General features: G+C 46.5%; 1 protein-coding gene across 2 annotated transcripts in view; it reads left to right on the forward strand.

Annotated features, from left to right (window-relative positions):
* SEL1L3 (SEL1L family member 3) overlaps positions 1 to 14,307 on the forward strand; it is a 100,946-nt gene that overhangs the window by 61,938 nt on the left and 24,701 nt on the right. For both annotated transcript variants that reach the window (XM_057546835.1, XM_007168456.2), the window contains 5 exons: positions 1,349 to 1,468; positions 4,137 to 4,277; positions 7,931 to 7,993; positions 10,996 to 11,172; positions 13,908 to 14,035. In XM_057546835.1, coding sequence (XP_057402818.1) covers positions 1,349 to 1,468; positions 4,137 to 4,277; positions 7,931 to 7,993; positions 10,996 to 11,172; positions 13,908 to 14,035 — 629 coding nt within the window. The remainder of the gene's footprint in view (positions 1 to 1,348; positions 1,469 to 4,136; positions 4,278 to 7,930; positions 7,994 to 10,995; positions 11,173 to 13,907; positions 14,036 to 14,307) is intronic.

Below are 14,307 nucleotides of genomic sequence, written 5' to 3' on the forward strand. Positions count from 1 at the left end.
CCCGCTAGAGAGCGACATCATGGGGGAGCCCATCAGAGCCTGTCTTTGGAGTGAGACCAACCTGGCTTCCAGGGCTAGCTCTACAGTGTGACCTTGAGTTCATGGTTTCACCTTGTGAGCTTTAGTTTCTTTACATATAAATTGAGGACACTGATATTTGGGCCACAACCCTGCTGTGAGGATTAAATGAGAAAAACATTTGTTAAACACCCCCACGTACTTGGTTTCAGTCAAAGGTTACCACCTGGTAGGCATCATTATTCCAATTGTTGCTGTTTGCTGGGAGGCGTGTCAAGGTTAGACATCCAGCAGGAATTGATACCACTGGGTTCCTAGCTCTGTCCCCAAGTCTGCCCCCTATTGCCCCTGAGAGGGACCTTTGGCTCCACATGGCCGCAGCTGAGTGACCCTCTCAGGAATGGGCTACAGGCTAGTGCTTGTGAATCTAAGTCATTTTCTTCACTGACAAACAGAAAGGGTCAGAAGGGAAATCAGGCCTGGCTCCTTGTTCTCTAAGGCTTCTTCCCAACCGCATCCAGTTCCAATTTTTTCACCATCTGCTTGTGGCCTTGAAGCCCTTCCCAGGCGCTCCTGGTACTGTTAGATAGCGTTCATCATGTATAAGGGGAGACTGTCAGACAACAAGACCATTTTTTGGATAAGCAGCCAAAATTTATACATAAAAATGAGTCTTATTTTCTTCAAAGGAGGCAGATACCTGGGAGGCTGTGTGCAAATTCAAAACATTTTGTGAACTTTCCCTTGGGTTCCTCTTTAGAGCCTCTGGCACATTCTTGCTCTCATCCTCAGGGTTAAAATGCCCTCTTCTTTTCAGGGTAGATTTCATTTTGAAATAGCCGAAAGATATCGGAGGCTGAGCCTGCTAAATAAAAAGGGTTTAGTCATGCAGGATAATGACACTTTGGAATAAAAAAAATAAGGTTATACTTAGAAAATCTTGATTTACCTTTTTTGATGCTGTGTAATCTGGCTCTGCAATCAGCAGCACAGAGGTGGACTTCTGAACTAGCCTGAGCGATGGAAGAGGAAGTGGAATAAATTTTGTCCTCCCAAGGAAAACACTTTGATAGGAACAAAAATACCCATTTAGATATAGGACATGTGATCCATTCATTTAAAAAAGAATTTGATCTCATGGCTCTGTGGACACACCTCATATTTCAATTATTCATATAGTTTTTACTTGAGCAGTTGCTGCTTTAAGAATAATGTCATGTCTTTTGCATGCCCACATCATTTGGATATTTTCATTCTCCCTTCTTCTCCCCTCCTTTCCTCCCTCCCTCCCTTCCTTCCCTCCTTCTTTTCTTCCTTCCTTCCCTTTTAGGCATACGTTGAGACAATTAGACTAAAAGATGATGAAATTCTCAAGGTACAAACCAAAGAAGATGGAGACGTCTTCATGTGGCTGAAGCATGAAGCTACTCGAGGCAATGCAGCAGCTCAGGTAAAAATGCGTTCCACAGTTTTGGAAAGTCTCTCAGCCACGATAGACCAGGTTACGCCGTGATAATAAAGTATCCCAAACCTAGTGGCTTAACACAACACCAGTGTATTGTTGTTCTCTGTTGTTGTCGCTACACGTCCAATGGGGGTGGCATGGGCTGTGCTCTCATAGTCCCCTAGGAGTCCAAGCTAACAGAGGCTTCACCAAAACATGCTTCCAAAGCCATTGCCGCAGGACGACGCCGCGACACATCACAGGCTGAGTCTTAACGCTTCTGCTCAGAAGGGGCACGAGTCATTTCTCACATTTCATCGGCCAAAGGAAGTCAGCTGGTCACTCTTGACCTGAGTGAGCCGGAAAGGTAGTCCAACCAGACCCAGAGGAGAGAAAGCCACGATATTTATGATCAGTCCTAAGACTACCATCAGACATTTTAGTGCATCAGATAGAAATAAAAAGAAGCATCTTGGGGTGCAGGAGAGATTAGGCGGGCATCGAGAAGAAGGCCACAAAATCAGCTAGGAGAATAATAGAAAATCTGTGTTGCATGTAAGACCAAAAGGATTGACCTTGTCTCTTGAACATGTTTTGTCTTTTGGATAGACCTGTAAGAGGTACAAGAAAGGGCAGAGGGATGGGAGGACCCCCCCACCCCATCTGACTTCTTGCCCTGATTTCACTATGAAGAAAAGTCCTTATGGGAGCCAGCTAAGGCTGATTGCACTGGAGGAAGGAAACCTCCTTCCCTAAGGATGGATTTAGCTTTTGCTTTGAGTTCCCAGTGAGCACAGTGTCAGGAAGAGCCTCTGCTCTGGGTCTGCTAAGCAGGCAGAAGACCAGAGGTGGGAAAGAGAAAGAAAACCAAAGAACGCATTGGCAAACAAACACTTCAGAGACCCGGTAGTAACGGGTCTCCCACCCCTCCTTAGAGGTCTTCCTAGCGTCTCAGAAGATGTTTTCCTGGAAGTTACAAGGTTTTCTTTTGGGGGGTGGAGGATGGAAGAGAAGAGAAGGAGATGAGAGGAGAAGTAGAAAGAAGGAAAGAAAATCAAGGCCCACAAGGGGCCAGAATGATAACAAATGTTGCCTGTGCTTCTGTCTTGGGCTCTGTCCCAGCCTGCAGTCTTTCTAGTTCAGGAAGGAATTCCAGTGCATAGTTCGGGAAATGCTGCTGCCGGATTTCATGGGTGCTCCAGAGCTTGCGTGAACATTCCTAACAAAGACACTTCTTCCCTCCTTCACTCAGCAAATCTTTGTTGCGTTGCTTCTATGAGTTTCTGTTGAGTTCTGCTGGGTGGGAGCTGGGGGCACAAGGGCAGACAAATAACGTCTTGAGATCCCTACCACCAAAGACCCCCAGCCTCGATCGAGTCTCATGGTGGAGCCAGCCATGTAGACAGATGCTGGGACGGTGCTGTAGGGAGATGCCCTGATGTGGATGTGCACAGGCCTCCATGCTGTGCACTGGGCCAAGAGGACGGACAGTACCGCCCAAGGAGAGGGCACTTCACGAGAGCAGACAGTGTGGTTGTGGATCCATCAGCTCTGGCCTGGCGCAATAGATTACTTCACATACACACACACACACACACACACACACACACACACACACCCCACACACATACACACACCCACCACACACATACACACACACCACCAACACACACACACCCCCCCCACACATACACACACACACATACACACACACACATACACACACACATCCACACACATACACACACACACACACCCCACACACACATACACACACACCACCAACACACACACACACCCCCACACATACACACCCACACATACACACACACACCCCACACACATACACACATACACACACCCCACACACATACACACACACACATACACACACACACCCCACACACATACACATACACACACACACACCCCCACGCACATACACACACACCACCAACACACACACACACCCCACACACATACACACACACACCACCCCCCCACCCCACACACATACACACACACACCCACACACACCCCACACACATACACACACACCACACACATACACACACACCACACATACACACACTGCCCACATACACACACACACACCCCACCCACATACACACACACACCACACACATACACACACACACCACACACATACACACACACTACACCCACATACACACACACAGCCCACTCGCATACACACACATACATCCCACACACATACACACGCACCCACACACACACCCCACACACACACCCCACACACATGCACACACATACACACCCCACACACATATACACACACACTCCACCCACATACACACACACCCCACTCGCATACACACACATACATGCACACACATACACACACCACCCACACACATACACACAACACACACACCCCACACACATACACACACACACACACACACACACACACCCCACACACACAATTTCCAACTTGTGTTAATGACTTGTATTTACACCAGTTCATCTTCAGGGCTCTTGTCCCCAGGAGGAAGATAACATGTGTCTACTTAAATCTTGGTTCTCAATATAAAAACATTTTAAACTAGGTTTGCCTTCCCCCCTTTGTAAAGTCTTGTTTATTAAGCATAACACAGGAAAGTCATTATTCTAAATTGCTATTGTCTTGAAGCAACGGTTGGCCCAGATGCTGTTCTGGGGCCAGCAAGGCGTGGCCAAGAACCCGGAAGCGGCTATTGAGTGGTACGCCAAGGGTGCCCTGGAGACCGAGGACCCCGCGTTAATATACGACTACGCCATCGTGTTATTTAAGGTAAGAATCACTCAATTTGTGCTGAAATTGCACAATTTCTATCAGACTTCCCAAGTGGTTTCCTGTAGGCATGCAGGCAATCAGGGAGCCTGTAACTGAAGAACCTTAGGACATGCTTCTGTCAGTCTGGATGGAAAGGGGTATTTGCTGAAAAGGCAGAGTCAGAAGCAGTTCCCTGCTCTCGTTTTTAATCATTTGTCTTAGGTTTGACACCTGGATTCTCTCTGCTTTTGCAAGGACTGGCATTCTGGAGAAGACACCCATATTCTACAGATTGGTACACGGCCAGCAGCCCCAAAGGTGCTGCAAGTTCTCTATCAGGCAGAGTTATCATTGAATTACAGCTAAGACCAAGTGCATGTTTGGGCTGGATCCCAACAGTCCCATTGATCGATACAAAGATCTTGGTTTTAAGCCAACAGGAGAGCAGTGGGACGGATGGGAAGACCATTAGCCCAGGAGATAGAGGATGGAGTTCAAATCTCTCCTCTGAAACGATTAGCTGCATCCTTGGACTTATCCGATCTCATGAGACGCTGGTAATGACCACAGATGGAGTGAAATAACCTAAGGAAGGGGCTCCAAGAACTGTAAAATGCTTTACAGAATAATAATATTTCACATTGATTGATGCAGTGCTCATTACCTGATGTACATGTATTAACACATTCAATCCTCGAGACAACTTTGCGAGGTAGGTATCACGGTGTATTATGATAGCTGTTTATATGTGTGGTGACAGAGGCTCAGAAAGGGTTTGTAACTTGCCCAAGGTTGAACAGCTGGTGTGTTTCAGACCTGGGACTGGGGTGCTCTTCACCCCTGAATGCAGAGACATCAATTCACCAATCTTGGAAAAGCTGTTGGCTCTAGTAAGGAAACCCTTGGTCCCTATGTCCAGACCCAAAGGAGGCAGCTGCCCACAGAGAGCGAGTGTCTTCAAACAAGGACGTGGATGCACGTGGCTGAGCTTATCTCCAGAACCACAGCTGTGGCCGCTCACTGATTAACAACCATGACTCTTGCTACCTTTCTGGCCCTCCAAGTCTTAAAACCTATTGGTTGTTACGGTTTCCAAGTTTAGAGCCCAGACTTTTTCTTTGCAGTCGTTAAATCAACATAGAAATGGTTTGACTCTTAGCCATATGCTAGTGCATTCGTATATTTATATAATAAACACCCATTCTGGGCTGACAAAATGCCAGACTCTGTGCTAGATGGAGGGACATCTGGATGCATGAGCCTCTTCCCTGACCTCAGGGGTCTCAGATACTCGTGGGGAAGACAGAGGACTGAGACAGGCACAGAGGAGAGGCACCAGTCCACCAGAGTTGGGGCTGGCCACTGCCCAAAGTGCAGAGAAGATAAAGGCATGACTCAGACATGACTTCTGCCCACCAGGAGCTTGAAATCTAGAGGGAAAGCGAAAGACATAAATGATACGGGAGGTGACAGGATGTTTCTTCAGGGTCTGATTTCCCAAACCTTAAAGCTTTTTTGGTTTTCCTGCATTCTAAGTCATCTCTGAGTGGGAGGATGGAAGCCCTTTATCTACATCTCAAGGCAGATTTTTACCTCCGGCTAAAGATGTCTTTAAGTATTTTCAATGTAAAAAAAAAACCCATACAAAAAATGAACTTTCCAAACATGGAGAACGGCAGTGTGCTCTCGGCTTGTTGTCTTGTGTGGATGTTCGGCTTATTGTATTCAAAGATGGCGCCACGACGACGGCTATAGTTTGTCCAAGACGGTCAGATACATCCTATTGCGCATCCGCGTGAGGACGGAGCTTGGACTTTTACTGCAGCAACTGTCCTCCATGGATTCATTCAGTGGGTGAAGTTACTGAGCACTTGCTATGCATCAGGACTTGACACTTCTCTCACTTTACAACTTCCAGTACTACTCAGACTTGTGCATAGTGTGTAGTCTTTGTGCAAGAACTCACCCCACTTCTGATTATATAATTACACTGGAAAATCCCTGGCCTAGAACTCAGAGTATCTGAGTTCTGGTTGCAGATCTAACTGCGACGTTTTGGGTAAGTCAACCCCTCTGGGCCCCAGTTTTATTCCTTGAAAGCAAAGACGTTGGAGAAAAACTTTGAGTGCAACCGGGTTCTGACATTTTGTCATCCTGGTCGTTCTGTTGCTTTCCCCGAAATCCAAAAAGGTTGTCTCGTTGCTCCATCCACTTACTACAAATAGCCTTCATGTCCTTTTGTCTTTCCTCTCCCTCTCTAATTAAACGAAGTAATGGTGCACTTCTGAAAAATATTTTCAGCTTCCACTTTGCTTCAGCTCATCGGTTTTATGAAATAGGTAAGTTAAAATCGAGTAGAAACTCATTGTATGTAATTTAACCTTTATTTGAATTCACAGTTTTATTTTGGGTCCTGGAAAACTACAAAGACAGATTCTGCAGCATGTTTTCTGTATCCTGTAAGGAGGTTACGGATCATTATACTTTCTCAGCATGGGAATTAAAATATATAGGAGAAAATACAACATGGCAGTTATAAACTTGGACTCTGGAGCCTGCGTTCAAATCCTGCCTCTACTCCTTGCTCACTGTGTGATTCTGGGCAAGTTTCTCTGATGAGAATGATAGCAGCACCCCGGCTGGGGTTGGGAGGATTAGATATGGCAGGAGAGTTCTTGGCCCACGTTAATTAACACAGGAATGTTTGCTAGTGCTCTCTTCATTTACTGTAGAGCTAAGAATTTAAATAGAGTGAATAGCTGTATTCATTGCAAAGCCCTCTAACATTATATCACACGTGACCCTGTCAAGCACTGAGTCTGAGACCAGGAGGACTCCATGGGCTGTGTAGGTCGATAACAGACTCTAAGTGAGCTTGGAAGCATCGGGGTTTTCATCCGGCTCCTCTTACTTGGCATCTGCGTGGTCAGAGCTCTGTTGAGAGAGCCCTCAGGGACCCCTCCTGCTCCACCGTTTTCCCACGTGGTCCTGCAGACACCCCCGCGTGGTCCCACGGAGTCCTGCTCTTGTAACAAGAACTCCAAAGCCACATCTCTCTCTGTGATGCACAAACCACCTCTGCTGGAAAAAACTTGATTTTGCTGGAGGAAGCTTGTCAGTTTGACAGCGTCTGAGGGAACAGATTCTAAGGGGTCCTGTCTCCTTCACCACTGGCTCTCGAGCTGGTTCTGAAGGCACAGTGCCCCACCTTGGGGACTCCCACGAGGACGCTGGAAGGTTGCAAATGACAGCCTGATAACTCTTGACTGTCCGACACAGATAAAGTGCTTTGTCTGCTCGCATATTAGGCAATCCCCAGAGAAACACAGCCAGGATGACCAGACTCATTTAACCTTATTCATGGCTTCTCCCAACAGCACCTGCGGATTGACGGGAATATGATTTCACTGGACCATCAATGGGGAATTTTTATGGATGCTAAGCTGGGAGGGTGAGGTTTATTGCCTCTCTTCTACAAATATATGCAAAATAATGATGATGATGATGATGATGTAACAGCTCTGTATATAGAAATCTTCAAGATTAGATTTTTAATTGAGAAGGCTTGGGCTTTAGTATCTTCTATTGAACACTGACAGATTGGTGTGATGGTTTTGCGTGCAACTCTGCGTTTATTTTCTTCGTGATCATTGCTGTTTATCATTGTTTAGGGTCAAGGAGTAAAAAAGAACAGACGGCTTGCCTTAGAGCTGATGAAGAAAGCAGCTTCCAAGGTAACACTTGTGCATATTGTCAGAGGGAAACATTTCCATCACACACACCCACGCTCTTACAAGTCGAGGAGAGTGAATGGCCAGCCTTCTGAAGAAGGTAGAAATGCAGTGGGGAGGGAGGGGTCGCTGGCATTGAAGTGATTAGTCATTTTTGAGCTACAACATATACAGAAACCTGCACAATGAGGACGGCAAAATTCGAAAGCCAAACTCACTTTCCAGTCAGTAGAATTCAGACCGATTTTGTTTGAAGGCTAAAATTGTAACCAAGGGCTGCCGTAGTAACAAGCAGCAGCAGGGGGGCTCTTTGAAATTGAATGGGTATAAATGTCATTGAATTAGGAAAACCAAAAGCCTGAATCCTCTAAGGTTAACCCTGTTGTGTCCAATGCTCATTTGCTTCTCCGTGCTTTAACAAAGGGGCTGTTTATCAAGTTTATTGCCGAGTTTAGGAATTATTTTCCTTTTGTCACTATTTACTCTTCAAAGTTACCTTCAAGCCAACTAGTTTAAATATTGCACTACAGAATGGAGGTTATGATATCACCTGTGAGGGGACACACACACACACACGCACACGCACATGCATGCACACAGGCATGCATGCATACATATCCCTGCGTGCAAACCCCCAATGCATGAACATCCACACGTGCACACTCACATGTGCGTGCATACAGATTTGCAAGTAAACGGATTGGTAGAAACCGTAATTTTACAACCTTGACAGGGCCCTTTATAACCCTTCAGGCTCTTGAATGTGCCTCCCTCCCCAAGGCAGGTAATATTTGCCCTATCAACAAAGACTCCTAAAGTAACCATGCCCATTTTTCTTCCTCAATTCCCTTTCTTTAGGGAGCTCAGAGTGTCTTTTTTTCTGTAGAACAGGAAGTTGGCGCATGGAGTAAGAATGCCAGGAGGCTTTTTCTCCACCTGTGTGGTTTCTAGAGGACACGTGACCCAGGAGAAGGGAACCACTGAAGCGCACGCCAGCTCCTGACCCTGACACAGACTATAGGGCAGAAATAGAAAAGCAGCTTAATGGTGGTCATTGAGGGCATGGTTCTAGAGCATCCTAAAATGGGGAAGTAATGGGGCTTCCTGGCAGGTGTGAAATTTGCATCTCTTTAGCATGCTAGTGGTGAATTGTTGTCTAAGGTGCTTTATTCTGAATGTAGTTTTGGCAGAGCTGAGATGAATATTGGAGGAAATGCAGTTTTATGGCCTGGAGTACTCGCATTCTTAGAAGTGTTACATGATTCTCACCCATTCATTCTGCAGGGAGTTATTAAGCCCTTCCTCTTTGTCAGGCACTGTGGTGAAGCACAGAGGTTGATTTTTGGAATTAGCTAAAAGTCACTTGGATACAGCTGGAAATGTCCGGAATAAGGTGTGAGCGTTAAGAAATAAAACAAGATTTCTTGTGGGGCTCCTGATCTGGGTCCAAATACAATTTCTAAAGGACATTCTGGGAATGTTTTGAGTGATGACAGGTACCTTTGAATAAACCTGTGTGTCTGGAGGTGAGCATTGCGCAAGCCATTTTGATATGTATTCCGTAAGCTTATTCCAAAGCTTGTTCTTGCCATTATATATCACGTGGTCTATTACTTCATGGAAATGCATTCTTCCTGCAAATTCTCAGGAGGCTGCCTTGCATCTGGTACTGTGCAAGGCTCAAGACGAATGCCTCTACGACTGATCCTCGGCACTGACACCATCCCAAGTGTTGACTATCTTGAGGGCCTACGAATCTGAACCCTACTCTTGATCCTCAGGGTGTAGGATTTGGATTCTGTTTTGTGTGTCATCAGCGTTCAAAGGATGGCTTTCATTCATTTGTTGAGTATTTATTGAGCACTTACTCTATGCCAAGTACTAACATAGGTGCTTGGAATACAAAACAAAGATCCCTGCCCTCATGGAGCATCTGTTCTAATGGGCCTTCTCAGTTTCTTTCTCCTGGTCTTCCTGGCACCTGGAGTCCAACGTGAAAAGTAGGAGGTATAGCATTTTAGGAGTCGTTGCAGACTGAAAAGGCTGCAGGCTGGTATCTTGGCATCCATTATTGAGGGATACCTGTCCTTCACTTCTGAAAGGGGAGGCAAAAGAGGTTTGGTTCCACACTTGGACCCTAACTTAACCGGTCTCACAGATGCAAGGACACTCACTGTTTGCTTCTCCAGCCCTTTTCTCCCCTGCTTGTCCATGGTCTTGTGGATCTGGCAGGAAAGGAGGAATCAGAGCACCGAATGCCCGGGTTTGTGCACTTACACCCCTGCAGGGCTCCTGAGCCTTCAACAACCAGGCTGGAGCAGGTGGGGGCATCTGGGGAGAGCAGAGGCAGTCCCCTGAGAGCACGAATCAGCAAGAACAAGGAGGCTTAAGACTAGATGCACATGAACCAGGCCTTCTGTGGTACGGTCCCAATTTAGACACAGTTCTGAAACCACCCCCCTCCCCTCTGCCTCAGCCCCAAGCAGTCCCACAGCACCTGTGCTTTACAAGTAGGCCATTGTGGCTGCTTCCCACAGAGGGTTTGTTGGTGTTCAGGGCAGAGTAATCAAAAGATGGGCAGGCAGGTCACCTAGAAATCATCCCAGCCAGGGCAGGTTTCTGGCCTCCTGTCACAGTTGAGTGGTCATGAATTTCAAGGGCATTGTTGATACTGCAGGGCAGTAAGAGGTCTTCTGTAGACGAGGGCATTGCGTAAGAGCCCATAGGGGCTGAGAGATGATTTGGGGGCCAGCATCACTGCTGAGCTGGAAGGCAGAAATCCCAGCAGCAGCCGGGTGAAATCCTCCTGGGAAGACGCTGAGGCAGCCTCATGTTTTCCAGCACTTAGCTTTTCTTTAATGCCATCTGCCCCCAAAAAAGAGACAGGAAAGGTTTTTCTCAGACTCAGGCAGAATGCTTTCACAACAGTTGATTCTCTCTGTGTTTGGGGTTTTTTTTGTTTTTTTTTAAAAAAGGAATTCCTTTCTTGTTGTTCTAAAATCCAGGGATTGCATCAGGCAGTCAATGGCCTGGGATGGTATTACCACAAATTCAAGAAAAATTATGCCAAAGCGGCTAAGTACTGGTTAAAAGCAGAAGAAATGGGGAACCCAGATGCATCATACAATCTTGGAGTCCTGTACTTGGATGGCATTTTCCCAGGAGTTCCTGGAAGGAATCAAGTGAGTAAGACTTAAGACCAGCTGTGCAGCTGGTCAGTCACTTAGTCATGAAGCAGGTGTACTGTATGCCCAACCCAGACAAGGCCCCATGGGTGGTGCAGACACCACCCAAGACACAGACCGTGATCTTGAGGAAATCAAGTGCCCAGTTAGGAAGACAAGATGGTGAAGAGCAAAGGCTGGCATTAGCCAAACGCCAAGTGTATGCTAATTGCTGTGACCCAAACCGTTCTGGAAAGGGGAAATAGTGAAGGCCAAAGCAGTCAGGAAGGCTTCATGGAGGAGGAAGCCTAAGCTGGGGAGAGGAGAGGGAGATGATGCAAGGTGACAATGAGAGAGAGATGGTGCGGAGATTGATGACTGATCTTACTGGAAGCAAAGAAAGCTGGGTCCAAATAGGGTTGCCTGGTATGAGACCAGATTTAATAATAATGTAAATAACAATAACAATCTTCAGTGTTTGCCGAACACTTCCTCTAGGCCAGACACTCACAGACACTTTCCGTTCCGACTTTCCATGTCATCCTAACTACCCTCTGGGATAGTTACTGTTATTACATCCATTTAGCAGAGTAAGCAACCGAGGCTCTGAAAGGTTTCATAACTTAGAGTCATACACTTAAGTGGAGTTAAGACCTGGTCCTCATGTGAAATGGAAACCCCTTGTTATTAATAATAATATTGATGATGGTAATAATAATCTGAGCACCATTACATTCAGCAAATTAATTGAATGCCCACCCTATGCCAGGCACTCTTCCAGGCAGTGGGGATACAGCAGCAGACAAAACAGTCCCTGCTTTGGGGAAGTTTACATTCCAGTGGAGCAGAAAGATAATAAACAAACAAATATATAGTATGAGGGCAGGTGGGATAAGTGTTATGGGGAGAAATAAAGCAGGATAGGGAGGACCGAGAAGATAGAGATTGGGGGATGCTATTTTATAAGGGAGCTCAGAGAAGGTCTCTCTGATAATGTGACATTGTACACACTCCTAAAGGAGTCTCGTGAATGTCTGGGAGAACATTCCAGAGAGAGGGAACAGCCAGGGCAAAAGCCCAGAGAAGAAAGCAGGTTTGGTGTGCTTGAGGAATAGCAGGGAGGCTGAGCTGGCAGGAGCAAAGAGCAAGGAAGGTGCGAGGAGGTGACAAATCAGGTCAAGGAGGCAGCTACGCTGAGCGAGATGGGACAGCTCTGAACAGGGCGGGAGACGCTGTCTTTCAACAGGTCCCTCCTGGATCCTGGTGGAGACTGGGCTTGAAGGAGACAAGAGCAAGAGCCAGGGGGTTAATGCATTGAGCCCAAGTGAGAAAGGATGGGCAGTATCAGAAGAGGCGCTGAGATGTGACTAGATTCTGGGTGTATTTTGAAGGTCAAGGCATCAGGATTTGATGATGATTGGTTGTGAGGTGTGAGGCCAGGAGAGGAGTCAGGATGACTCCTGAGTGTTTGGCATTTATTGAGATTGGAAGAAAAGGTAGCATTTAATGGGATGGGCAAGCTCTAGCAGCAGAGTTGGGGGTCGGGAATCAGAAAAAAATTATTTTTTGTGAAGCGCCCTACCAAGCCTCGAATACACGTTACCTCATTTAATCCTCACACCATACTTTCATGCTAGCTACTATCAGAAGCCACATTTTTGGGCTTCCCTGGTGGCGCAGTGGTTGAGAGTCTGCCTGCTGATGCAGGGGACGCGGGTTCGAGCCCTGGTCTGGGAGGATCCCACATGCCGCGGAGCGGCTGGGCCCGTGAGCCACAACTACTGAGCCTGCGCGTCTGGAGCCTGTGCCCCGCAACGGGAGGGGCCGCGATAGTGAGAGGCCCGCGCACCGCGATGAAGAGCGGTCCCTGCACCGCGATGAAGAGCGGTCCCTGCACCGCGATGAAGAGTGGCCCCCGCTTGCCGTAACTGGAGAAAGCCCTCGCACGAACCGAAGACCCAACACGGCCAAAAAATAAAAAAAAAAAAAAAAAAAAAAAAAAAAAAAAGAAGCCACATTTTTCGGTTGCAGAAATTGAGTTATTCTCTTAGTTGGAGAGATTAACTAACGTGCCCAAGGTCACGCAGCTAGTAAGGAGCAGAGCTGGGATTTGAACCCAGGCCTGTCTGACTCCAAAGCCCATACTTAAAAATGGCAGTTAACTGCCTGGGGAAAATAATAGTAATCAGTGGAATGTATACCAGTCTAAGTGTTTGTTTTCTTTTTTCCCTCCACCTCTCTCTGACTACTAGGAAGCTGTATATTTTTATGCATTGCAAATGTCTTTTACCCCTCCCACACATCTGCCAGAATGGATTTTTTGTTGTCATATTCTAATTCTCACCTTCCTACTGGAAATGCAGTTTTTGTGTCTGAGTTTGAAAAAAGGTATTAAGCAAGGTTAGGGAAGTAAATGCCTGAAGTTTCACCTGGTGTGACTTTTGATGCTGTCTTCTGTCCGGCTGGCAGGGGTTACATGAGGATCTGATAAGGTGATAATGATATCCGTAGGGTCTTGTTATCTTATTTATTGGGTAAACTTAACAGAATAGCTGCGGTCAAGGTTATCATGTAGAGAGGCCAGCTTCTGTGAGTGGCTGTCTTCCTGGAACTTGACTTGGTTTTCTTAAAGATGTTAGAAGTTATACCTGTGATGATATCAGGCGTTAAGTGCCTCAGGACCTTAGCTCTGATGAAACCAGCCCAGGAGGACTTCTCACTAATGAGACTGACGTTTACTCATCTCTTTACAGACATTAGCTGGTGAATATTTCCATAAGGCTGCACAAGGCGGACACATAGAAGGAACCTTGTGGTGTTCTCTCTACTATATCACAGGCAACCTGGAGACATTCCCTCGAGATCCCGAGAAGGCTGTTGTGTAAGAACCTGCCAGATATTGCATATGAAGGGAAAGCCATATATTCAATACCATATTCACCATGCCTGAGAAAATAGAGTTTTCTTTTATTCTTTTTTTTCCGCATTTAAAAAATTTTTTTTTTATTTTACGCTGCGCTGTGTTTTCATTGCTGCACGTGGGCTTTCTCTATTTGTGGCAAGCAGGGGCTACTCTTCCTTGCGGTGCGCGGGCTTCTTGTTGCGGAGCACGGGCTCTAGGTGCGCGGGCTTCAGTAGTTGCGGCACGCGGGC

The sequence above is a fragment of the Balaenoptera acutorostrata genome, chromosome 5 (assembly GCF_949987535.1).
Source record: "Balaenoptera acutorostrata chromosome 5, mBalAcu1.1, whole genome shotgun sequence".
NCBI classification, from domain to species: Eukaryota; Metazoa; Chordata; class Mammalia; order Artiodactyla; family Balaenopteridae; genus Balaenoptera; species Balaenoptera acutorostrata.